Source organism: Oryza brachyantha, chromosome 11, assembly GCF_000231095.2.
Source record: "Oryza brachyantha chromosome 11, ObraRS2, whole genome shotgun sequence".
NCBI classification, from domain to species: Eukaryota; Viridiplantae; Streptophyta; class Magnoliopsida; order Poales; family Poaceae; genus Oryza; species Oryza brachyantha.
The window spans coordinates 5,960,711-5,986,038 of NC_023173.2; the positions used below are offsets into that span (position 1 = coordinate 5,960,711).

The 25,328-nt window shown below is 37.3% G+C and overlaps 2 protein-coding genes across 3 annotated transcripts; one reads left to right on the top strand and one right to left on the bottom strand.

Annotated features, from left to right (window-relative positions):
- Nucleotides 1-1,836: 1,836 nt before the first annotated feature.
- Nucleotides 1,837-19,305, bottom strand: LOC102715986 (general transcription factor 3C polypeptide 3). Of its 2 annotated transcripts, none has more exons than XM_006663292.3 (18): nt 18,774-19,296; nt 18,176-18,290; nt 17,878-17,985; nt 16,203-16,384; nt 15,426-15,621; nt 14,483-14,740; nt 14,072-14,218; nt 12,153-12,231; nt 8,749-8,862; nt 8,514-8,659; nt 7,516-7,634; nt 6,763-6,838; nt 6,606-6,677; nt 5,479-5,605; nt 4,014-4,128; nt 2,831-3,021; nt 2,642-2,754; nt 1,837-2,332 (listed from the first exon to the last, which is right to left on the bottom strand). In XM_006663292.3, exons 1-18 carry the CDS (start codon nt 19,073-19,075, stop codon nt 2,063-2,065), a joined length of 2,730 nt encoding a protein of 909 aa, XP_006663355.1. In that variant the 5' UTR covers nt 19,076-19,296; the 3' UTR covers nt 1,837-2,062. The 2 variants fall into 2 exon arrangements, with proteins under 2 accessions (XP_006663355.1, XP_015698100.1); XM_015842614.2 differs by having other exon boundaries at nt 2,194-2,332; nt 2,670-2,754; nt 18,774-19,305.
- A 4,604-nt stretch (nt 19,306-23,909) lies between these two features.
- Nucleotides 23,910-25,202, top strand: LOC102705474 (tetrapyrrole-binding protein, chloroplastic). Its single transcript, XM_006662845.3, has one exon. It carries the CDS (start codon nt 24,003-24,005, stop codon nt 25,011-25,013), a length of 1,011 nt encoding a protein of 336 aa, XP_006662908.3. The 5' UTR covers nt 23,910-24,002; the 3' UTR covers nt 25,014-25,202.
- The last annotated feature ends 126 nt before the right edge of the window (nt 25,203-25,328 follow it).

A 25,328-nucleotide genomic window follows, 5' to 3' on the forward strand; every position in this document is an offset into this window, starting at 1 on the left:
GCCATAATTTAGGTCCGATTGAGATGAGTGTCACTTTGACGGGCTTAATAGTTTGGTCCGATTGAGATGATCGAGACAATTTCAATCGGGCATATATTTGTGTCCGTCCGTCACAGATGAGTATCATCTCTGACGGGCTCTAAGCATATACATCTAGATTCGGCTGTGCTACTATATCTATGATGAGCTCATTTTAGGCCCGACTGAGATGACTTTATTATAATGGTCCAACAGCTCAGGCATGTAACGGGCTGTCACAGATAAAAGGATCTGTACTAGCAAGCATTAGTATATATGTCCATGTAACAAAGTGAGTGGTAGGTGAGATCGAAAGAAATACAGTATGTACGGGACAGAGAATTTATCCAAATTGAATAACAAAAACTCCTCTTATATACCAAGAACTAGACCAATGGAGTTACCTAGTTAGAAGTACTTTACAATCTCACCATCTGTTATATACTCCCTCTGTTCGCACATCCATTTTGTATATAAAGACCAAGAAACATTTAATCATATATCTGCCTAGTATAAATCAGTCAATGCATGTAGTAATGTAATTAATGTGCGTCTTATATTTTAGAACATAGGAGTAAATTAGTTGTGTCTTATAACGGAGGGAGTAATATCTAAATCTAACCCCATCCTATTGGGATTACACCATAAATCATAATAGGCATTTTCTTACCCGAGTTAAACTGTACATGATATATTGGTAACCTTAATCCATAATATCACCCATAATATGATTAATTAACTACTTAAAAATAGTTCCGTTGGATTTTTTTTTTTGAAAAAATAACTTCTACATACAACAAGTGAATAACCCAGCTCATTGGAACAGTGCCAATCTTTCTTCTCGGGAGTTTACAACCGGGTTTCACTTACCGTGGCTCGGTGGTACCACGGGTACCGTAAAAACCTCGATAAATTTTAAAACCAAAAGTTTAAATTCAAATCTCTACGTAAACACGGTTACCGCGAAGTTTCGCACAGCAACCGCGGCTAACCGCGAGGAAACCGAAGGGAACGGTGGTGAAAACCGTGGTTTCCTGAGCAGTTTCATAGAAACCACGGTTATCGCGAGAAAATCGCAGGAAGAAGATTTAAAAATAAGAAAATTTGTGAAATGTCAAATGCAAAAAAACTTTAAAAAATTGAAAAAAAAATACAGAAAAAATAGGAAAAATATTTTGCGACAATATTCGTGACATTTAGGACATGTTATAAGGAAAACAAGAAAAATTTGATATGACCTTTTTTTAATTCTTGACATTGCAACATACAAACATACACAATCATATCACCCTTCACCAAATAATTTACATCAATAACAAGTAATAACTTTATTTTGATTGCTACGTCACAACTATACCTACTATCCATTATTACGAATAATAATTATGTATGTACTAACAAGCACATATAATTTTTCTCCATACATATTTTCTCTATATCCATCCTTCTATATTTGTATTTCAATATTACATACTGGGATATCCCGTGCAAATTAATAATGACTCAACAACAAAATATTCTTAACCATCTTGTTATGAGATATTATTTGCAATAGACTATTTTTTAATTTTTTCTCCCAAAATTCTTGGCTATGGTTTTTAATTACGCCAGAAATACACATTTTCATGAATTTCTTTTACATCTATACTATATATAAACCTATACAGCATATATTTTTCCATTAAATTTTCTCAATTTTTAAATCCTCCTTGAATTTAAACTCAAAACCACGTGACATCTCGTACTGCGTCCCCGGTTACCATCGTAACAGGAATCCTGGTTCACAAGTCCACAGAAGATACAGCACATGCTGTTCTGTAAGTACCACGCAACTTGAGATTGTAAAGAATTTCAATGTAACGAAAAATATAGCATTAAATGATATTTTACACCTGAACTCACACCTTCCATTTAATCTTTTTTATGGAGGGTACACTAACAGGAGAATAATTTAACAGGATGACATTTAATTTCTTTCAAGCTGTACAGTTTAGTCATGTAACATCTGGCGAGGCCATTAAACATATATGTATGATTCTAGCTACTAAATAGAACAGTAAGTCCTAAGAATCCGTCTGGCGAGATCATTTGCTCCGCTTTTCTTGTAGATCAGATGCAAATTGAACGCAGCCTCTCTCCGAACGTCGCAATACCCTGGCTTCAGATCCTGCTGGGCACAGGAATTCTCCTCGTATGGAAGCCTAGGAATAGGGTGATCCTTCACTTCAATGGCTAAAGCCTTCTCGTAGTAAATTGCTGCCAAGGTGTTCAGGCCAACATGGTGATACGCCCGGGCGATGTTGTACAAGGCTTCCTACGAGACGGAAAACAATAGTTAGCAATGGACCATGAAATACATGTATTAACTGTTGTTTATTCAACTTGGAAGTCTTGTTTAATTGACAAGTTAGTTTTCTGCTTTTGAGGTTTTAAGAGAAAAAAATAAAAATATCACACCCCACCCTCTAAACCCCAAAAATCCAAATTAAAGGAGTTTTATACCCTCTCTTTGCAGACTCCATGTTAAGCCAAGCCATTAAACCCATAAAAAAACAATGGACCTTACTAGATGCTCAGATGCTGTAATACTAGAGCACTATCCATATGAATCACAACGACAAACCTGGCTGTTGTCAGAAAGACGTAAGTACCGGTAGAGGAATGAAAAAGCTTGGACGATGCACTGGTTCTTATTCTGAAGCCGGAAGCCAAGGGCTAAATTAATTAGAGCAGATCCTGCAAAGATTGAACAACCACAATTAGTACTTACATGTTGAAGCATGTTAATATTGCCATGGTTTTGGTAACATACCAACACAGAGATTAATAAGTGGATTTTCTGGGTTCAATTTATAAGCTTCCAGATAATCACGAGCAGCTGACTGATGCTGGCTGATAGCAGTAAATCGATGGCCAGATATGACTATAGGAGGCACACAGTCGGTCTTTTCTTCTCTTGTCCGAAGAAGAAACTTATGATGACGTGAGAACCTATCTTCTATTCTGCAAAGCCAATGCGAAATTAGAATACGAGTGAACAGCTGCTTTTGATTTCAAAATTTATATTTAGCGAACGAGACACATACAGACCACATCGCGTAATTGTTTTGCTGAAATTAAGCATAAGCTAAATGGCTTATTAACGATTAAACAATAATTTGAGTAAAACTTTTATATACATGTTCTTAGCGATCTAAAAGCAAAGGCTGAGAAAATAAACTACAATGATAAAACCCCAAACTCAACTCCAAACTTATGTTTTAAAATTCAAATTCTGGTTTGTAAGCATAAGAATAAGCGAAAGGATGGGAGGCTTTAAAAGTAACTGGAAATTGTAGAGCCCAGCAGTGAAAGCAAGAGCAATGCCACACGATACAACACTAGAAGGTCCATTGGGAAAGTCCTCGATGATATTGCATATAAACATGTGTTGAACAAACCATGTTCTAACAGTCTAAAACACCATCTATTTTTACAAAGGAAGGATTGGAAAACTAGTACCACAGATCAATAATAGTTTTTTAACAAGACTGTCCTAGACAATTGAGAGGTTTCAGACATTAAGCAGATTAGGGTTCAATAGGTTGGTTCGCCAATCCAAATTAGACTGAATATGCTATAGTCACAGACCAGAATGTTCATTCAATTCTGAATTATAACATTTTCAAATATTCTGACAAAACTTGAAGAATTGACAACACAACTCAACCCATTTTCGTGGTGCCTATGCCAAAAAGAGCAAAAACCAACTAACCAGCTCTAGGATACCTTCAGCCAATTCACAGCTGGGTTTTGTAGCTGCATAATATTGTTTAACACAGGTTACTGAAACAAAATTACCAGTGCTGGTGAAAACAAGTAAAAGGTCTTTGAACCTGACAAAAAGGCACCCAAGGGTTTGTGCCTCACAAAATTGAATACAGCATGCAACACAGAACATATATAGTGTGACTAGTATAATGAAGTGCAAAACATCAATCATATCAACTAATCACCTTGATGTCACTTTGTAGTATGAGTTCCATGCAGCAAGAGAATACGGATGCTGCTGAACTACATAGCGAACATAATTAAAGCCATGTCTGGGATCTGGAGCTCTATAAGCTATTTCTGCAAAATCACAACAATAATATCAACTCAAACAAATTGTCCATTTACTAAGAACTTCTCATAAATATTACCAAATAACCTGTCTCAATATTAATGATACAATAAGAAATTGACAAATTGTCCACTCAGTCACTCATTAAGAGTATCAACAAAATGACACTAATTTAGTTGCAATTGGCAATCTGGTTCTGGTTCACTACATACAACATCACTCTGGCCTCATTCTTGAGCATTTCCTACCTAGTCATCACCACTCCTAATCTTAGTTACAGCCAGCATATATCACGTAAGGCAGAAGTCATGGGAACTCCATTGTGGAGAGATTCAGGACCAGCTTTGTGTCCCACATCAGTTAAAACTTTTATTATGAGGTGAGGTCATTCTGATGGTTGCAGATCGTATAGATGAATGAAAGTTCCTGGTTGCAATAGTTGCCCTTTTGTTTAAGGGATGTTTGGTTTAACCACACTGGCAAATTCTAGATGTTTTTGTTGTAGCTGTTTGTTTAACTGCCACAGTTCTGGTGTGACGGTCTTTTTCCCCTAGAGCCCCCTTTCATACACCTGTATGCCTAAGGTGCAGCCAGCAATCAGTTTTATTTAATCAAACCTTTGGCAACATATGGAGGAGGAAAAAAATAGGAAAGTTTAAAAACCCAGCACTTCTTGACATCCATATGCATGGACAGTCACCATCTGGGCTACTGCACTTACATGACTAGAAAGGGAATTAGTACTTATATGAGCCTTATTTCTATTATATATGCACTGAAATACTTGTTTTCAGTTAAAAATATTGAAAAATAATATTTACTAGCCATCTGGTTCAGCGGTTCTGTGGTTGGACCTGTGAACCACAATAGACTGACACGTTCACTCACCAGTATGGTTTTTGAAGTGTTTGAGAGTGGTAAACCAAACATGCCCATTGTTTTTTAGTTGTATCAATTATAAATTGTGATTGAGAAGTGTACTGGAGGACTAATACCAGCCATTCACTATGCCAGATTCCCAGAACAACTAGTGTGGGTGGATGAGCAGTGGAGCAGCGTGATTGAGATGTAAGAGAGAGGTGTACAGCAGAGGATATTCAGAACAGAGCAAATGATTGGCTGAATCTTTATCTGGCTGAGCTAATCTGTCACATTGGCCAGACTGAAGCAAACCATGTTAATACACAGTTCAGCTCAATCTGACAGTGAAAAGGGTGGTCATTACATGAGACCAATGGAAACATTGGATCAACAACTTGAAATTGGTAGCATGCTGTCCATTAAGATGAATTAAGAACAAGTAACATTTTATCATTTTTCTCGATTAAATAATACATAGTACTGGGAATAGATCTTACGAGCACCCAAGGATCTGAGCTCCTCTTTGTTTTCATCAGAGAAAGTATCATTTCCAAGTTTAAGAGTACGGTTGATCACTTGTAGAGCCTCCCAGTATCGGTGAAGTAAAGCTAATGTTTGACAAAGCTACAAAACAAAGGCAAGGTTAATAGCCAGTCCAAGATTAGAAAGGGCAATATCAAAAAAAAAAAAAAAAGGAGCTGTATCTTTCGTCCCCCCAAAAAAAAGGATGTGGCATTTAGGTCCTTATACTCGAAGTTTAGTATTGTGTGTCCTTAAATTTACATTAAGGTAGCAGTTAGAACCCTATAGTTGTCTCAATTAGGCAAGTATATCATTATCCATTCAGCTAATGTCTGCAGTCAGCATAGCCTTGCAAAGACAACCAATGCGAACAGTTCATGCATGTAAAGAATCACAAACTGGGAATAATTAGAACTCTCATTCCTTCCGTGAAATACCTCACATGTTCCAAATCACAGCATCAAATCAAGTAAGACGGGGGATTTAGGAATACAAAGAAGCAAAGATAGAAGGCGGTTAGCACCTACAACTGAACACAGTACCAGCAAGATATTTGAATATGAACAAGGTGTGAGGAACAAATGGAAGCGGAACTAAGTAACAGAGAAATTGAACTGCAAAGCGGAAAACGAGGGAGATAAGTTAACCTAGCTACGCTCAGGGGCGGAACCAGAAGTTTCCTAAACCTAGGGCTCAAATGATAGAGTATGAATTATTTGGATAAATCTTAGCTAAAATTTAATATACTCCTAATGCAATTTTTAGCCAGGCATGGGGCTTAAGCGCAAGCCGCCCCATGCCTGGTTCCGCCCCTGCCTACGCTGGCGAACGCGGCCCTAATATGTTTATCAGCATGCCCTGCAACACCAGAAGAGATGCATTCTCCTTACGGACAAATTATATTAAAGTGTAGGAATCCACTAGATCAAAAATGCAAGTTTAGGGTCCTAAGTGCCACAGTTACACAATGTATGGGCCTGCCAGATCAACCATAATTGTGAAATTATAGGGCTTACTCGAAACATTCTGAGTAAAGCAAAGTGAATTGCAAAAGAAACATTAATCAAAAAGGGGTAGGGAAAGGCATCTGCCAGATACGAACATGTAACACAAGTTGATGATTCTCTGCATCCGTTAATAGACCAGATATAGGAGGTACTTGCTTCGACCTTTGCTAAAAACATCAAACAAGGAAGGCGTGAGGAATTTAGTCAGGGAAAAAACAAGTCCAATTAGAAACACCAGCAGGAAACAGATACCAGATCATCTTTTATCATATCTTCGTTTGAAGCTGCCCTTTTCTCTAGCAATTTCTTTGCTCTGTTTGCCTTTTGCCTAGTAAAACGTCAATACAAACGAAAACCGTATGTAGGCCGAAGTTAGCGATTGAATGGAATGAAACCAAAAGCATAATGATAATTGATGAGAACTAAAGACTGTTGAATATAGCACATAAACTCACAGCTGCTACTTGCCAGACATCTGGGTCAAGTGGGACCAAAGATATAAAGTCATGGGATCAGGCCACAGGTTGCTAAAATTGTGGGTCGTACAGGGGTAGTAATATAGCAGGACACAGGACGTCATCCCTTTGAATTAGTGACCCAACTATCAAGCTAGATGTTAAAATGTCTACAAATATTACTAAAAAAAAAAGAAAAAACAAAGGCAGAGAATAGGCTAGGAATAGATTATTTTAGATAGTGTGCATCAGCAGAATTGACATGGAACTCCACCTGCTCACACCATGCAAAATATATTTGTGGTTCTGTGCAACATAGCTAGGGCAAAGTCCTTTTTTGGCCCTCAAACTATTCTCAGAGTCCATTTTTCACCCTGGATTCAAAAACCGGTCATTTTTCACACTCAACTTCTAAGACCACACAAACGACAGCTTAAACCCTATTCTACGGTGTTTTTATTTATAATATTTTGTGGGCATGTGCTTGTGGTAAACTAGTCTGAAAAATAAAAGATTACAGAAATACATTGTGGAAGAACAGTGCACTTACAACTCCGCCGGTGACGCTATTGGCCTTAATCCTTGAAATACACTTTCTGGGCGTTGTTCAGCTAATACTTTTGCTCTTTCATATAGAACATTCGTTGGAAGTTTTTTAGATTTCCTCACCTGATTGAAATTACCGAAAATACATAATTTATTCACTTAACACATCAAACTTCAAGCCCAAGAGCAACCATAAATCACTAGTCACTTACTTAAACATATTGTTATTTAAGAAAATAAAAAAAAAACAACTTAGTATTAATCCATAGATAAGCATAAACAAAGATGTCTAGGAGGACCACATCATCCTCTTTCTCTCTACTACCTGATATTCATCCATTGGGGGTAAAGAGAAAAACACTACAGAGCAAAATATATAAGATCTAGAAAAGGGTGACGACCGACAGTAGAAAGTGTAGGTTCCTGAACCAATCATGCTTGCCATGTGCCAATTTAGACTCCCTTTAGTCAACCCAAAAATGCATTGAAGGTATACAACATTGACAGCAAATTTATTTCTTTGATAAGCAACACAGAACAAAATCCTAGTTTGCAGAATGTCAACTGGATTAAGTAGTACACAGAAAAAATGGCCATATGTCCCAGTAATTATAGAAATTCTGCTAGAAGGATAAACAAATCGATCTGATAATAAAAAAAAAATTCAAAGAACAAACAAGATTATTATGAACTAACACAGTATTAAGCCAGCATATGTGTCTTCTAATCAAATTGCTGGAAGGAAACAGACAAATTAAACACAAAGCTATTTAACAAATTCCAAAGAACTGATGCAACTACAAGTAGTCTTAGTAGAAAGCTGTTGTGCATAAGTACACTAAAGCATGCAGGCGTACAGACCAATTTGGCTCATCTAAATGATAAGTTAGTAAGGAAAAAACATCAGATGGTATACTAACCAGTAAGAACAAAATGAAAAAGATATGAAGTCAATGCTCAAGTAAACACATGTACACTACAGATGGAAATCAATGTCTCTACCTTTCGATTAGCATACTCAATATTCAGTGTTTCAAGAATGGGGATAAGAATGGTGCCCACAAAGTTCTCGAGCATGCCTTTATTGTAATATAGTTTCGCAAGGTGCATCTTTACTTTCCCATCAAGCCACCATGGTTTTGGTTTATCTGTTAGCAGACTGTGATTCTTCAAATGCCATTAAAAAAACTGAACAACGGAAGCAGCTAGTGCATTAAACAAGTTAGGAATAGTATACCTGAATTGTCAGGAGGAGAAAGCAAAACAATAGCTTCATCACTCTTATCCTCATCAACAAGAAGAGAGGATAAGGTTATTCGCACATCAACATTGTCCTCCATCCTTTGCAAGGCTATCAAAGAATTTAAAAACTACATCAAACCTCAAAGAAATTAAATAGAAAAAACCTCATGCCAAGGACGTGAAATTTTCACTATTAGGGCTAACCACTCTATTACACAGATTCAAACCTCAGATATGTTCTAAGAATTCTAAATGAATATTTACCTTCCAAATTCACAATCTTATATGTTATAGATACTGATTCATGGATAGGATAAGGGTGTGAAACCGGGATAAAGGTGAGATTGCTCTCCTCAGTGCTGGGCTTGTCCCGATAAATAAGGTTAGGGCAAGCTCAGCGCCAACAATAGCAATCTCACTTGTATCCCAATATTCGGACCTTGCCTTATCCATAAATGAGCATCCATAACTTCATCGCCAAAGGAAGGAAGAGCGCTATCCTAGTCAAGAAGAGAAGTTCTCGAGATATCTATGGTGAACCGATGTTGCTTAGGGCGGGTGACCATCTTATGATTGAAGATAAGCACCGAAAGCGCCATCACTTGAGAGAGAGCATATAAGACAAAGGATAATATTTTTTTCCGATGTTCATAGATGTCCATGTGCTGTCACCATCAGAAAATGAGTGACAGGATTGTCAACATCCCATCTTTGAATAATTGTAATTTCTATTGTACAAGTCTCAAAGCCATTCAGAAGGATAGGATAGTACATGAAAGTTCAGAAATGTAGAATTGCATATCTTAAAAAGAATCTCAAAATACATGTAAAAGAAAAAACACAGCAACTACAAGCCTGAGAGGCTGAGATAGTACTAAACCACCATAGAACTATGCCAAAACAATTTTAATGTACAAACCATATTTTTACTGTCATTTAGATTTCCTATTCCTCACTTGAAAACAAGGTTAAAAACTGTACAAAATTCAGATAATATGCTTCAAAACTTAATAACCAGTAACTAAACATAAAAAATTCTCAAACTTCATCAGGGTGTAGATTTTTATATTGTACTAGAAAAAAATGCCCATGTGTTGCACCGGGTTAAGTTAATTTTAATTGTGCAAATTAAAATAAATTTAAAAAATAAATTGTACCTCGAGCCAGGAATGGTAAATTGTCATCAACATACAATTGATTGAGAAGCGTGCGTTGTATCGGAAAGCTTATAATTGAGAATAGTAAAATGTGCGTAAGATTATAAACAGATTAAATAAGATGGGTGTTTTTTCGGCAATGAAGAAAGACAGAGGCATGCTAAAACTTGTTATGTCATTTTCAACCAAACTGAAACTTATGTTTGCCTCTATTCCGTTAAGCTCCCTTGACGATGTCAAAAACCAAGTCAAAATAGTGCCAAAATTCATGTCAAGCTTATGCTTGACTGTATTTTTAAAAATTCGATGTGGGGCTAAAATAATGTTAAAATATTTCATGTCAAAACAGGGGTAAATTCATTAAAAGATAGGACAAATCTACAAATGGCATACATATATTTAACAACGTTAGGTGGACTTAACGAAATAGGTGCAAGCATAAGCTTCACTTTGAAAACACAAGGGTAGAATCACAAAGTTGAAAAAGGTAGGGAAAAATCACAATGGTAGTTGAAAACAGAGGCAATAATGAAATAGCCCCAAATAAAATGTCCATTCATTAATTTTACACATAAATAAAATATTTCTAGTCATAAACTTTATGCATAGGTATTTATAAACTTTAAACACAAATAAAATATTTATGTTCATGAACTTTATACATAATTAAAATATTTATTCTAGAAATATTTTTGCTCGTCAACTTTGTACAACAATCAAAATAATCTACCCTAAAATCACAATAATAATGATTTATTTTGAGATTTTAATTAGGGGATAAGTTTTTGTTTTAAATTTTTCAATCAATTGTCCCTAAAATCACAATAATAATGATTTATTTTGTGAGTTTATTTAGGTGATATTTTTTTGTTTTAAATTTTCAATCAATTGTCCCTAAAATCACAATAATAATGATTTTATTTTGAGAGTTTATTTAGGTGATAATTGTTTTGTTTTAAATTTTAAATCAATTGTCTTGATATATTACATATAAGAGTTACATATAAGAGCAACTTTATATCTAAGAGAAAAAAAAGTATAAAAAAATCAAAACAACTTCGCTTGTGCTACGACCAAGCTGGCTAGCACGGGAAAAAAAAAAAGAAGAGCTTGGCTGGCGCTGGAAAAAAAAAGGAGACAAAAACAACCAAGTTGGGGATCGAACCCTGGACCGAACAATTACAGAAATCGCACCCTATCCATTGGGCTAACGCGACAATTATGTTTATGTGCGTGTAGTTATGTAGATGGACGTCAGCGCAATAGGTAACGGACGAGGGAAACAATCTTCACTTTTATAATAGTAGTAGATAAAAATGTGTAGTTATGATGTTATGTAGAGAAGGCATTAAGACAGCTAATGAAGGTCTGAACCTCAACTAAAGTGAACTTTCTGACAACTAATTGCCAATCCATTTTAAATAGCACCATATGGGGTTGTACTTATCCAAATGAGGTAGCTTATGGTTGTTTAGAAGCATCTTAGGTTTCTTGTAGTTACTGAGGTGTTACAATACATTTTTCTGTATTTGTTCTGATTTGTCTTTTCTGTATGGCCAATTGGCCATGTATAACACGTCATTTCCTAGGATCCTAGCATGTCATGTCCTTGAATTAAGAAGCTGAACCTCCGTGATGTTCCATTAAAATAACAGCCGTCATCCCTATCAGTAGAATTTATTCTCTTTTGTGATTCCATATACTACCTTTGTCCCATAATAAGTGCATTTCTGAAATTCAAATTTGTCTCGGTTGTAGAGTACTAGTTGTCTCATCAATCACCTCATGTTCAAATTTCTCTCCATTTTACCCCACCTACCTCTCACTTCATACCACTTTCTTATTTAATGAGGGGCATTTAAGTCATTATTTCTTCTAACTGATTTACCCCACAGTGCTAGTAATGCAATTATATTGTGACGGACGTAGTAGTAACTATTTTGAAAGTATAGAATTTGGTTTAGGGCATGCATAGCAAAGCCATTGAGGAATATTGGGAGAATACTAGAAAGCAAAATTTATCCAAATATTAAAAAAATAGAAAATAAGACACAGGGCAGAAGATCCACTCCAAGTAACAACACTTCCAAAGATATTTCAAATTAAGTGGATCCGGTGTTCCTCCAACCAAAACATCATTTTTACTGGATTTTCACTAGTTATATCTTTTTACGTAAATTTGTAAGCAATGTGAAGTTAGCTACCAAAGAGGAAGGGATTCATCAAGGAAATAGAACAGAACCTTTATAAAAGTAAGGGATTGCTTTCCTTTTCTCCCCTATGACCACGTAGCATTCACCAACTTTCACATATGAACTACCCTGAAACAAATTACAGTATATCAAACTAGGGAAGGGTGAAGGAAACAAAACATATATACAACTATCTTTAATCTCTTAACGGACTAGGTGATTGTGATAGTATGCTTTACACCAATCCTTTCCTTTCCAAAGTATCATTTATAGATGGACTTTACACCAATCCTTTCCTTTCCAAAGTATCATTTATAGATGGATATCTGTAGGCATATGTTTGGTATGTATAGAATCTTTTTATGAACGATTGCATCCTTTGTACATGTGAAAGCAAGTGGCTGGTTGATCCAATGTGAATTAGAACATTTTTTATGGGTTCCAGAATATCTCATTTTTGGATCATGCATTAAATGAAACAAAGCCCTTGTTGGATCATGGGAGCACTAATCAAGCTTTCTAGAGAGCATGTTACATTCTAATCAAATTTGGAACATTTAAGTGACTAGCTAGAAGATGTACATTATGCTATAAGCAAGTTCCCATAGGATTAACATGAGTATTGTATCTGTGTATGCCATGAGCTCAACATGCAATAACATAAGTATTGTATGTGTATGACAGGTGGGCCTAAACTTGTCAAACTTATAAAGCTGCAATTTTCTGATAAAATGATATACTAGTGTTGCAGTTCACTGAAATGCTTAGGCCCTGTTTGGTTCTTTTAGTCATATGACTAAACTTTAGTCACACGTCTAAAGTTTAGTCCCTACTTTAGTCTGTGCTGTTTGGTTTAAGGGACTAAAGGGTGACTAATAAGCGGTTAAAGTAGTACTAAAGGGTGGATTTGCTCTGTGGGCCCCACGATTAGTTCCTTTAGTCCCAAATAAGCACCTCTTTAGGGACTTATTTTAGCACCTCAAATAGAGACTTATTAGTCCCTCCTATTTGGGACTTTAGAGACTAAAGGAGACTAAAAGGGACTAATAAGTAAGGACTAAACATGAGCCAAACAGGGCCTTAGTTAAAGCTGCAGCAAACTGATAGTTTCAACAAAATAGTTGTAGCTTTCTGAAATTTACTCTCAATTAATTTGAATTTATTTGTCTACACTAGCAGAACCTGCTTGGCACCAACTTCTTTCAGTAGCAGTTGAAAAGGGCTTCACATGACCCAAGCTTCTGAATTACATAAAGTTACATAATTTTACCCAATATAACTACCAATGGATAGGTGATTCAACTTTATTCTGTTCCTTTGAATGGATATTCTTCCCCTTCCATGAATGTATTCGTTGTTTGATTCCAATTAACAAGTCTATCATAAACATGTTATGCACTTATAGCGTTACCTATGTCAAAAGATTCACATGATTGAGTTGATTTCTTGAAGATTTCAGAGCATTTAGGAAAAAGTTTACTTAACCCCAGGAAGCAATGTGGTTAGTCTATGTGGGTGACAACATTGGTGGGTGGTGTTACTTGCATGACACATGACCATCCTATTTAACCCAAGCTGGCTCAAGCACTCCCTTTCTTCAGTTGGCAAGCCCAGAAACCACCTGCCAGTACTATTCTTCTCCAAGCTGTCCCACTACTAAAAAAATATGTAACTGAATCCATCACCAAGCCACTCTTCTCTTCATTGCCCGCATGGAGGAAAACACTTATAAAACAACTCCAGGGGGGTTTCAAACAGTTGTTCATGCTTTAGGGAGTAAAATACCAGGTTTCATAATTCATGGGGTTAAGTGGACTTTTTGGATCATTTACATGGTCTGATGGTCCTGATTAACATTTGTGGCATGCTAAATTCAAAAGGGACGAATTGATATGTGGATTCTAAAATGAACTCTGGAAACATATAATACTGAAAGCGAAATTCAAAATGAAACAAATCAGCTACTCACATCATTATGAACAGCAACATCTTCAATCATCAAATAAAACTTTATTGCATACTCATATTGTCCTAAATTTTCAAGAGTGTTAGCAACCTCCTTGATCACATCAGTGTTATCTTTTGAACGCTCCAGATGCACATTCTGAAGAAACACCTGAACAAAAATACCAATTCAACAACTAAGAAACTCAAAAGGTACACATTTAAGTAGTTTTGGAAACAGTATCCATACAAGCACAAACTAATCTTGCAGAGTACACCCTGTTATCAGAGGGAGCTCATTCTTCAAAAGTCGTCTCAAGTATTTATAGTGTCTGACATACTAATGCTATAATAAACCAATGGTAGCAGAAAGTGCTTTCGACTAATCATGGATGTCAAGTGAAGCGAGCTATAATTGAACAGAACTGGGACAAACCTCAGCATGTTCCATGTCTCCAAGATAAGCATGACAGATTACAGCTTTTGCCTGCAATTGTACTGGTAATTTGTCTTGAGATCCAAACACTAGGTGTGCTTTCTCAATCTGCCTCATTGCTTCACTATGGGCATCATTTCTCAGATGAAGGGATATCAGTAGATCCAGAAGACTCGAGTCAATGTTTGTAGTTTGACCATTCACATAATCCTCCAATAAACTAATAGCTTTATCTATTTGACCACAGTCTCTGTACATCTGGACAAAGAAGTAACAAAGCAATGAGTGGAAGTTAAAACATTCTAAAACCAGAACTAGGTTTTCACAAAGTTTCCAGCCAACACTTGGACCACTTTTTTCAGTGCGGTTCAAATTTACAATGTGGATTGGACAAGGGTCTAGAGAACCAAACCTAGCTGGTTCCTGGCAGTTATCTAGACCATGCAAGAAGTAATGAGTCCAAAAGTTGCAATTGTTATTTTCTGGCTTCAGTGACAAAATAGCAGTTGAGATAAATGAGTTCTTAGTTATGTGCATGTGCATTAAGGAATCTAGAATCTATAACAGTTAAGAGTCCTAGCAGTTGGCATCCAGGAGTCCAGAGTCCATAAAAGTTAAGAGCTCCCATAGTTGATTAGTTGCTTGTGCCTTAAGCTACTTAGAGATAAGACTCCTGCCTAGACGATGCTTATTGGGTGCTATTTACATGTATGCATTAGGGACCTATATATTTGTATGGATTGACTCAAATAGAGGCAAGCAAGATCAGAATATCTATTTCTCCCTCTTCCTCTTGATTCTGACTTCCTGTACATGACATCCCTGCTGACAGCTACCAGGAAGAACTCCATTCACCTAACGTTACTAGCCCATAACAGCTAAAATCAATGCATAATTTATGTGCACCACAAAATAACGCAAAAGCTGTTACAAGCAAACAAACCTGTGCTGCTGCTTTACGAGCAACAATGTTTGAAGGATAAATTCTGACTATCTGCTCATATATCTCTGCAGCTTTCTGATAATCACGAAAGGCACGATATATATTGGCACAATCAAACTTCAATCCTACATCTTCAGGATCTGCTCTCATTGCTTTTAAGACACAGTGCCTTGCTAAAGCAGCATCTTCCTTTTTCCTGATAAATATAATATTGGAGTAGTAAGCAATGAGGTCCCTTATATTAACTCCATTCCAAGTTTCAGACCAACATATGTATGTCTCATGTGCAAGAAAAATATTATGTCAGATAATCAGCAATTGGAATACTTTGAATTCATGTAGTAACGAGAACAAGATATTTCCTGAAAAATAGTATCATAAAACATCAAAGAAAAACTGATGATGAGACCTTATTACTGAATGCAGCATTTATACTCTGCATAAATCAGGCTAACTAATACACTCCCTCTGTCCCAAAATGTAGCTATTTCTAGCATCTAAGCTTTGTCCTATATAGCCATTTTTAGCTATTTTGCTGGTATTATATTCATTATACCCCCTACCAACCACCTCACACCTGCCAAGTCGTTCTCCCCCCCAAGGCCTCCTTGCATTAATGAGGGCATTTTTGGTCTTTATATCAGATTTCTTAATCTCTCCAAAACAACCTAGAAATACGTACATTTTGGGAGAGGAAGTAGCAATTAAAAGTTTATTAAGAGAACTGAAATTAAAGATGAGACAGGAGACAAGGAAAAGGGGATAGCTTCAACTCACAATGCCATGTCAATGAGTTTCTTCCACAGAAAAACATCCTTTGGGGAGACATATGCAGCAAGAATAAGAAAATTCAAGGCTTTATCTACTTCACCACACTCTTTATAAATGCTACCAAGTAAATGGTAAGAATTTGACAAATTCGGCGCAATCCGCACAACCTCATGTAATATAGGAATTGCCTGCAGTACAGTATGGAAGGAAAAGGTTACCATCACACCTGACTCATACGACTCGTACCAATTAAAGAACAAAATGAAAATGGATAAGTTGGGTTGTAGAAATTTCTAAAACTCCATAGTGCTTGGAAAAACATATTTTATGGTCAGCATTGCACAAAGCCACATGTTTAATGGTCATGCCAAAACCCTGTGTTTTATGCCTAATGCCACTTCCCCATCTTTCCTGGTCATATGGTTCCACAATTTTTCTTATCCTCCACCTCTGTTCACCCAGTGAACCCCATTCCAATTTCAGTGAATTGTAGTTTGGTTTTAATTGTTATGGGTCCTAACAAGCTAAGGTGGACTATTGGACAACTTGCCCTTTTGTTGAAGTCGAAGGATAAAATTTCTGAAATACCCTAGATGATAAGGATGACCGTCTTGTTTGATATTTAAGGATTAACATTAGCAAGATTTTTTTATCTTCATTTACTTGAACTTATAGGTATGCATGTAAATTGATCATGCAGATTACAAATTGAATGTGGAATCTCATGAATTTAACATTTTCTGTCATGTACCAAGGACATTATATCTAAGCTGTTCTGTATCTAAGAAACCGTCAGGAAATTGATAAGACGTAGTACGCATTAACAATTCTTATAGCAGAGGAAACTCATTTCAAGTAAGAATATGACAATATTGAGCAAAAAACTCAATCGTGTTACTCATCAGAAAGCCTCTATTTCAGTGACCTCCAATAGCAAAACTTCAACAATCAAGAAATAGCATGAAGGGAAGTCACAGCTCTATCTTGATTGATCAACTACAGTTCCTAAGGCAAGATGGAAACATGATCTACTCCAAAAGTTAAACATGGTCACAAGCCTTCGAGAACAGGTGTTCACATGACACTGGTGATCTTTGAGGAAGATGAGGTGACTGGACAATGGCGTGAACCTCATCGCACCTTGACACTGCCATGCCCAGATCTAGAATTACTAAAATAATGCCATTGTTCTCAATCTTGTTTCCTTCATAAATATCCTACAGGCTAGGCTGCCTAGTCATGTTTTCATGCCTAGAACACCTAATCACCAATTAGGCACCCGAGACCTGGTCTGCTGCTGTGGCCAGCACCTAGTGTATTGGTCAACACAACTACATAAAATTATAATAAAGCATCAGCAAATCAGTTATCAATAATCCTTGTGGGAACCAACTCATATAATCTTTGAAGACACTTCAAGTCAAAAACTTGTCCTAATAGTAGATAACAAGGTCAAATGAACATGCAAAATTACAAATCATCCATCTAATCTATTTAGTAATCATGCAACTTACAAACGATTAGAAGGAAAAAAGAAATCACTCTTTAACTAAATCACCATGCAAACTGAAGCAAGAGTCACAATCTTGCCACTATAAACATTGATTCTGCCAGAATATAGAATATTTAATTAATAACACCCAACAACTATTGATTAGACTAAGAAAGATAGATATTGGACCTCCTTAAACCTGCTCTCTGTAAAAAGCAGTGTGGCATCACCCAATTTTTTAGTAACTTCAGGACTGTACTTATTCCTTGTTCCTTTCCGTCTTCCCCTTTTCTTGGCCTGATGAAATTTTGATCAATTATATCAAATTGAAGAATAAACTACATTCAGAACAGCATTACATCTCAAGTATAAACAAAAACTTATGCATAAACACCAAATATTTTCCAAATCAACTCAAGAATAGTCAATGCTACAAGGGGATTTTTTGAGCATCGTGTGTGCTAACAGATTAAAAGTGGTACCATACATCTTTGGACCTTCTTTTCCGCCGAAGGCCAAAGCCTTCCATCAGTTGGTCAAACACAGTTGCTGCTTCCGCTTCTGAAAGCTCACCCTGCCTTGGCTTCTTTGAAGATGCATCCCTGGATGATGACCAGGACTTGAAATGTCAACACAGCAATGAAGTTACTTGCAACAAGATATTTGATGGATGCTAGAATGCCTTCGAAACAAAACTTTAGACAGAATGCAAAGACAAAAACAAGCTTAAATGGTCGCAAGTCCACAGACCATGAGATGAGGACAGGTGATAGACAACAGCTAAGTGGGAGAAAACCAAAGGTACGATTTAAAACGTCACAATGCACTCATGAAACTACGACACAATTTTGACATTATTAAGTAAGAGTATGAATTCGTGAAGCATATAAAACAGTAGCATCAAATCATCAATGGAATATCACATAATTACAACAAGTCATTTTCAAAATTTTGCCTCCACAGGATGTCCCTATTTGCAAGATGGACTGGGATTGTTTATAAACATACTTAGCAAAGTGAAATTATCTCGAGCAGCAGATTTGAGACTAGGTTATGTTTCGGCATCAGGGGCGAGCAATCCACACCGTTCGGTTCGCTCGTCGGCGAGGGCCTTGCGCTTCCGCGCCGCGAGCACCTCGTAGTCCTGCACGCCCGCATTGGGGGCGCTCCGCTCCGCCATCTCCACGCACTGCATCGCCTCGTCGGCGTCGCCGAACTCGTACTCCTCTTCCTCCTCCTCCCCATCCCCCTCCCCCTCCTCATCCCCGTCGCACTCCTCCCTGCCAGGCTCCTCCTGCCCGTTGGCATCCTCCTCCTCCTCCACCACCGCCCCCACGGGCGCGTGTGCGCTGCGGCGCTCCTCCTCCTCCTCCTCCGCATCCGACATCACCGGAGTGCGAGGGGACGAGGCTCCGCGCAGCAGTGGCACTCCTCCTACTACTCCTCCGAGTATTAGTGAAACCAGCGACGGGTGGCGAGCGCCATGGGGAACGTAGGGTGGCGTAGGCCCGACGGCGAGAAAGGGAGAAGGCCGGAGGTGGAGGTGGAGGTGGATGCGGAGGCGGCGGCGGCGGCGGCGGTCGACTGCACAGGGACGGTGCGAGGCGGCGGCGGAGAGCAATATGGCCCGGAAATAGTGGGCTGATGGGGCCGTAATTTCTCCAGGAAGAACCCAATCTTGACGCACAACGGACGGTGCAGACAAGGGGTTTTCTGCTAGAATGGCCACGTTAGGCACACGTGGGTTTGACTTCCGGCACGAAAAAAAGTAGTAATAAATTAGTATATAATTAATTAATTAATTAATTATTAATTATAAAATAGATTAATATAATTTTTAAAGCAACTTTCCTATAAAATATTTTTGTAAAAGATAATTCAGAAAACGTGCGCATAAAAAATAAGGAAATCTTAGGGTAAGCCGAACATGGCCTATGGCTGTTTTCTTTTATCACTGGAAATAAAATATGGAAGATTTGATTTTTAGGTTATTTATTTAATAGTTTAAATGATAGAATTAGCTATCGAAAGTTTAGAATTCTATTTTAGAGATGTAATATGGTGAACTTATATATAGAAAATATTTTGTAGAAAACACACCATTTAACGGTTTAGAAAAATTACGCACAAGTCAAGTAAAAAGCTGAGAATAATAAGTAGAGAAGAACACAGTCTATGAGTTACAACTCACTACGGAAATAATTTCATGTAACATGAACATTCGCAGGAACCAAAAGCATACTCCCTCAAAATTTTAAGGTTTAACGCCTGCGGCACTAAGATATATGAATCGTCATTTTATCTTATTTAATATTTTTGCACAAATAATAAAAAAATATAATTTATGTTTAAAGTTTATTTAATGATAAAAAAATCACACAAATAATATTAATTATGTATTTTTAAATAAGAGAAATGAGATCTAAAATTCAGCTGTGAAGGGGAGTCATATTTCTACGTAGGCTCAACTGCACAACCAACTAGATAAAAAAAACTCAACAAAAAAACCGAACCATCGACCATGCATAATAGTCGACTATCTCATAATAAGTTTACATTTTTAGATTAAATAAAACTACAAAGATAAAGGTTTTTAACAGAATGAATATTTTTTAATCATAGGATAAGATGGTAATTTTAGTTTTTCTCATGATGTTAGGATGCAATTTGCTATTGTGGATACTTGATGGTAAGTTTTTTTAGTAAATTTTATAAAAACTATATATTCTTATACCAAATTATCACAAAATTACATATTTAACCAAATGTATCATACGACTATAGATTTAGCACTAAAAATGTCACAAAAATATATATGTAAGATGAGATATCACAAAAGTATAGACTTAATAAAAAAAATTATCATAAAACTACTGGTTTAGGATCAATTTATTCAGAGAAATACAATACTTTTTTGTTATATCCTACAAATTTATAGTATAAATTTTGCAGTTTTGTGATAACTTAAACATTTACTATGTAGTTTTGTGATACTAGCCTTAAATCTATATTTTTTTGGTAAGTTTTTATCCTAAATATAGATACAACTTCTAAAATATCTAGTTTTACAATAGAATTTAACTAAATGACACTCTTACGAACATCGACTCTCCAAATGCCCATTTTTCCATTGGAGATAGATTAATTATTTATCACTTTTATTTACGTGGCATATAGACATGCTAGTATGGGGCCCACTTGTTAGGGCATCTTCCTCTCTAGCCAAGAGGAACAAGGGGTTGTCTTCCTCACCTAGCCAAGAGAAACTAGTGATGAGCATCATCCTCAAGGCTGCATTTGTCTTACCTCCCTAGGGATGATCAAGCTGAATGTAGGCACGCGGTCACGGGTGATGGAGCACGTGGTGGCGGCACACATGTGCATGGGAGCCGAGGATGATGTCACGCTTTTGCCCCAACATGTACTACAAGGGTATTTTTCCTATAGATCTATGTATATCCAGTAAACATTCATGTGTGTGTGGGGGATAGATTGTTCTAAAGATCACATAAGCAAGCAAAGTTGTTATAGAGTATCAAAGAATAGTTTACTGTGCTAGAGAGCACTAGAAGAGGAAAGACAATCCTCGGTTCCCATTAGCTAGAGGAAGACGATGATCTAACAGGTAGACCCACAAAAGGGTGTTATGATAGCATACCTACACCATGTAGGCAAAAGTGGTAAATAGCTAAAATAAACATCTATTTCCAATAGTAAATTTGCAGAGGCAAACTTAAAACAATATTCAGAGAGTTCCTCAACTTTCGTTTATGCTTATAAGACAAAATTTTAATTTTGAGTTGATTTTGAGATTTTTCACAGTAATTTATTTTTCATTATTCGCTTTTAGGTCGCTATGAACTCGTATATAAAAATTTTAACTAAAATTTATTTTTTTAATAGTAAATAAATTATTTTGCTTATGATTGTAAAGAAAAATAATGATCGCCTTGGTGTGTAGATAAGAGTGGCGAATAGTTCTAAATTCCCCGAAACCTCACCACTTCAGCCTCGTGGGCACTTGGGTCCAAAACGCCTAAGCCTCACGTGACTCGCTCGGGAACTCACGCCTCCGCTGGACGGACACGGGAAATGCCCTGCAATCAACACTCAAAATCAAGTGCAGGGACACGGGAAATGCCTTAGCGGTTTGGATGATAAATCCCGCAGTATATATTTGTCGATCGTTAAGACGAAACAATTAATATTGATAACCATGATATATACACACACCGACGACCGTGGTTTGATGTGAAAATTGCACGATATGTCATAATTATCGTGATATATTTGATAATATCACTGTGGACTACATATGCCGATAATCACGGTGGCACGATCAATATTGATAATGACAAGGATTTCATCTATAATTGCATGTTTTTGTGTAATATCTCACGGTAAATGTGGTTTTTACAACAACTAAAATTTTTGGCTAGGATGAACACTTTGCGCCCTCTTTGGCTTTTATTGATTTATTCAAATACAATTCGTTTTCTTATCATAATTCGATGCTACATATATATTATTTTTAAAAATTTTCTTCCTAAAAGTTCTAAAAATGAGAACTGTCCCCACAATTTTTTTCGAACATTTTACAAATATTTCTTGAAAATTTTTGAAATCTCGTGAAACTAAGTAAGCTGCGTCCCGGTGGCTCGTGCACTTATTGGGATAATAGTCACAGTTATCATGGTTTTGTATACCATAAATGAAACTGGCTTTAGGCCCCGTTATTGAGTTTTAGATCGGTACTTCACCGGTTTTGTTTTAAAAAAATCAGAAGATTTATTTTTCAAGTTCGTAAAAATTAATACTTAATCAATGATATACTAATGATCACCTCGTTTAGCATGAAAAAACCCTCCTAACCTCCTCATTAAAAAGGCGCCTCAAAGTACTGGAAGAGATTACCTGATTATTTTTTTTAAAACAAAGTTGAATTTCATATTTTATTAGTACTATCTACTAATTCTATATTAAAAAAATGGTTGATGACTATGATGGTGTATTTTAAACTTACTAGCACTACGTTAATTCACATGTTATCTTTTTGTGACTGTCCAACATAAAATTACATTCTGTACATAAAGGTATACGCAAAGTCAGGTTTTACTTTCTCGATGAAATTCGACTTTTCACACTTTTCTCCAAATTCCTAAAATTCCCATAAATTCCCAATATTGTACCCATTATTCTGTAGAATTTTCCCCGGTTTTCTAATATTTATTCCATATTCCTTCTATTTCTAGGAAAATATCACCGAGCTTTAAGGATTTCAATCGATTTTTTGATGATTTAAAGAAATTAGCAATTGGTGAGCGAAGAACATTTTGAGTTTTCACATTCTTCTTTTGGTTCTCAAAGTTTGCTAAAATTGTTAGATTTTGATTGAAAAATCGTGAAAACAATGATCTCCTGGACCTCATATTTCGATGGTACATCGAGATAGCAAAGCCCGTGTATGCTTAGCTGATTGTATGGAAAATATGCATGCACTTTTTAAAGTTTTTGGGATGATTATTTTCCGTATTTAAAGCCTAAACCAATGTACTGAACCTATCAACATCAACAGGGACAGAGTAGAGATTTTTTATACGTGAAAAAAATACCATGTGAACTGAAATCTATTATCACCTGTACATGCTAGGAACTAAAATCAAGGGTTTAAAAACAATACACAAATATGAGGCCAGCAAGGGTGTAAAGTTCAAAAATTTTCATTAAACTAAGAACAAAACAAAACAGAATACTACTGCTCCTCCCTCCGTTTCAGATTATAAAACTTTCTAACATTGCCTCGATTCTAATGCTAGATTCATATAAGTGTTAATGAATCTAAACATATATACAAAACATATACATTGATATATGAATAAATTTAGATAAACCCAGAAAGTCTTATAATATGCATCGGAGGAAGTATAATTTATATTACTTTACATGTATGTAAATATCTAGTGGATGATGACATTAAATCTGCCACTCATTGCTTTTTATAGTTTTTTTTATAAATTACCATCTGCTTTTTCTGATATTATAGAATAATCCAAATTTGTTTCAAACAAATTATATTAGCACAGTTGATAAAAAAACATCGTAGTATTTTATAATATATTTTCTAGCAAAGCATGATATTTTGCTAGTATCACAGAAATAGTTAAAAATCTATGGACAAGGCCTACCCAGTACCCACCTCACCCTGCCTGGCTCCCTTGTGATCTGTGAAGGTCTCCATCTAGTTGTGATAGCCAGTATCCTCACCTCACCCACAGCCCACCAATCACAGCACTCCTTTGTATTCTCTCTCCTACATGCACACACACACCCCTCTACAAAGCCACCACCAGCAAAATGTTCACAAACCCTTGACAGCCTCAGGTCAGGTAAACAATCCTCTCCCTCAGTTGAACCCCATCCACTTCTTTATCATCCTTTCCCTCCCTTTCCTCCCCTCATTTCCATTTCCAGGAGCAGCTTGGCTCCTCCCCTCCTCTCTCTCTTCTTCTGCCATGGCAAATGCTTCTCTCCGGTCCTTTCTTCTTCACCACCACCATTCTTTCCTCAGCAGCAGCCATGAAGGATCCTCCCCTCCTGTGGTACTCAGGCTCACAGCCAACACTAACACCAGCACCAGCACCAGCATTTCCTTCAAGCTCTTCTCCAACACCACCTCATCATCATCAGTGACCACAGCCTCAAGCCCCAACTCATCAGCTCCAACTCCGGCGACCCCCACCACGCCTCCTCCGCCGTCGCTGGAGCTCCTGGGCAGCCAGCTCGCCGGGAGGGATTACCGCGGGGCCGACGAGACCACCCGCGCGCTCCTCATCGAGCTTGCCGGTGAGCCCGCGCGGCGCCGCGGGTACGTCTTCTTCTCGGAGGTGCAGTTCATCTCCACTGAGGACCTCCGGGCCATCGACGCGCTCTGGAGGGAGCACAGCGGCGGCAAGTTCGGGTACAGCGTGCAGCGGCGGCTGTGGGAGAAGTCGCGCCGCGACTTCACCCGCTTCTTCATCAGGGTGGGCTGGATGAAGAAGCTGGACACCGAGGTGGAGCAATTCAACTACAGGGCCTTCCCTGATGAGTTTGTGTGGGAGCTGAGTGATGACACACCTGAGGGGCACCTGCCTCTCACCAATGCCCTCAGAGGGACACAGCTCCTGGGGAACATACTCACACACCCTGCCTTTGGGGAGGGCCAAGAAGAGGAAGCAGAGTTGGAGAGTGAGACACCTGCAGCCACTGGTCAGAGCAAGGATGACAACAAAGGGAAGGAGAGGCCAAAGTTCATGAGAGATTTCAAGCCTGACTACTCCTTTTGAAGATGGGGCTGTCAGCATGGAAGTTTGTGATGCAGAGATGCTGTTGTGGTGCAATTAATTTAGAAAGGAAAGAAATGGGAACATGTATCTGTAGTTCCATCTGGTTTGTTATGTCCTAAACATGCGTGGGAAACTGCACAATATATTATGAATATAATTGTTTGAGAAGCTGTTTGCTCTGCACATGAATGATGCGTGTAAAGAAGAGAGATAAAATAACCCACGTAAGACAGAGCTACAATAAAAGATTCTAAGGGAAGCATGGATGCAATGCATCTTGCATTCTGAAATGTATATAGAGCAGTGGCACTAAAG

Excerpts from the sequence above, each read along its gene's own strand:
- LOC102705474 (XM_006662845.3), top strand. The coding sequence starts at position 24,003 with ATGCACACACACACCCCTCTACAAAGCCACCACCAGCAAAATGTTCAC.
- LOC102715986 (XM_006663292.3), bottom strand. The coding sequence starts at position 19,075 with ATGTCGGATGCGGAGGAGGAGGAGGAGGAGCGCCGCAGCGCACACGCG. Across the intron at positions 15,622-16,202 it reads AAACTCATTGACATGGCATT|GAAAAAGGAAGATGCTGCTT; the intron begins GTGAGTTGAAGC and ends TATATTTATCAG. Across the intron at positions 4,129-5,478 it reads GCTCAGATCCTTGGGTGCTC|AAATAGCTTATAGAGCTCCA; the intron begins GTAAGATCTATT and ends GTGATTTTGCAG.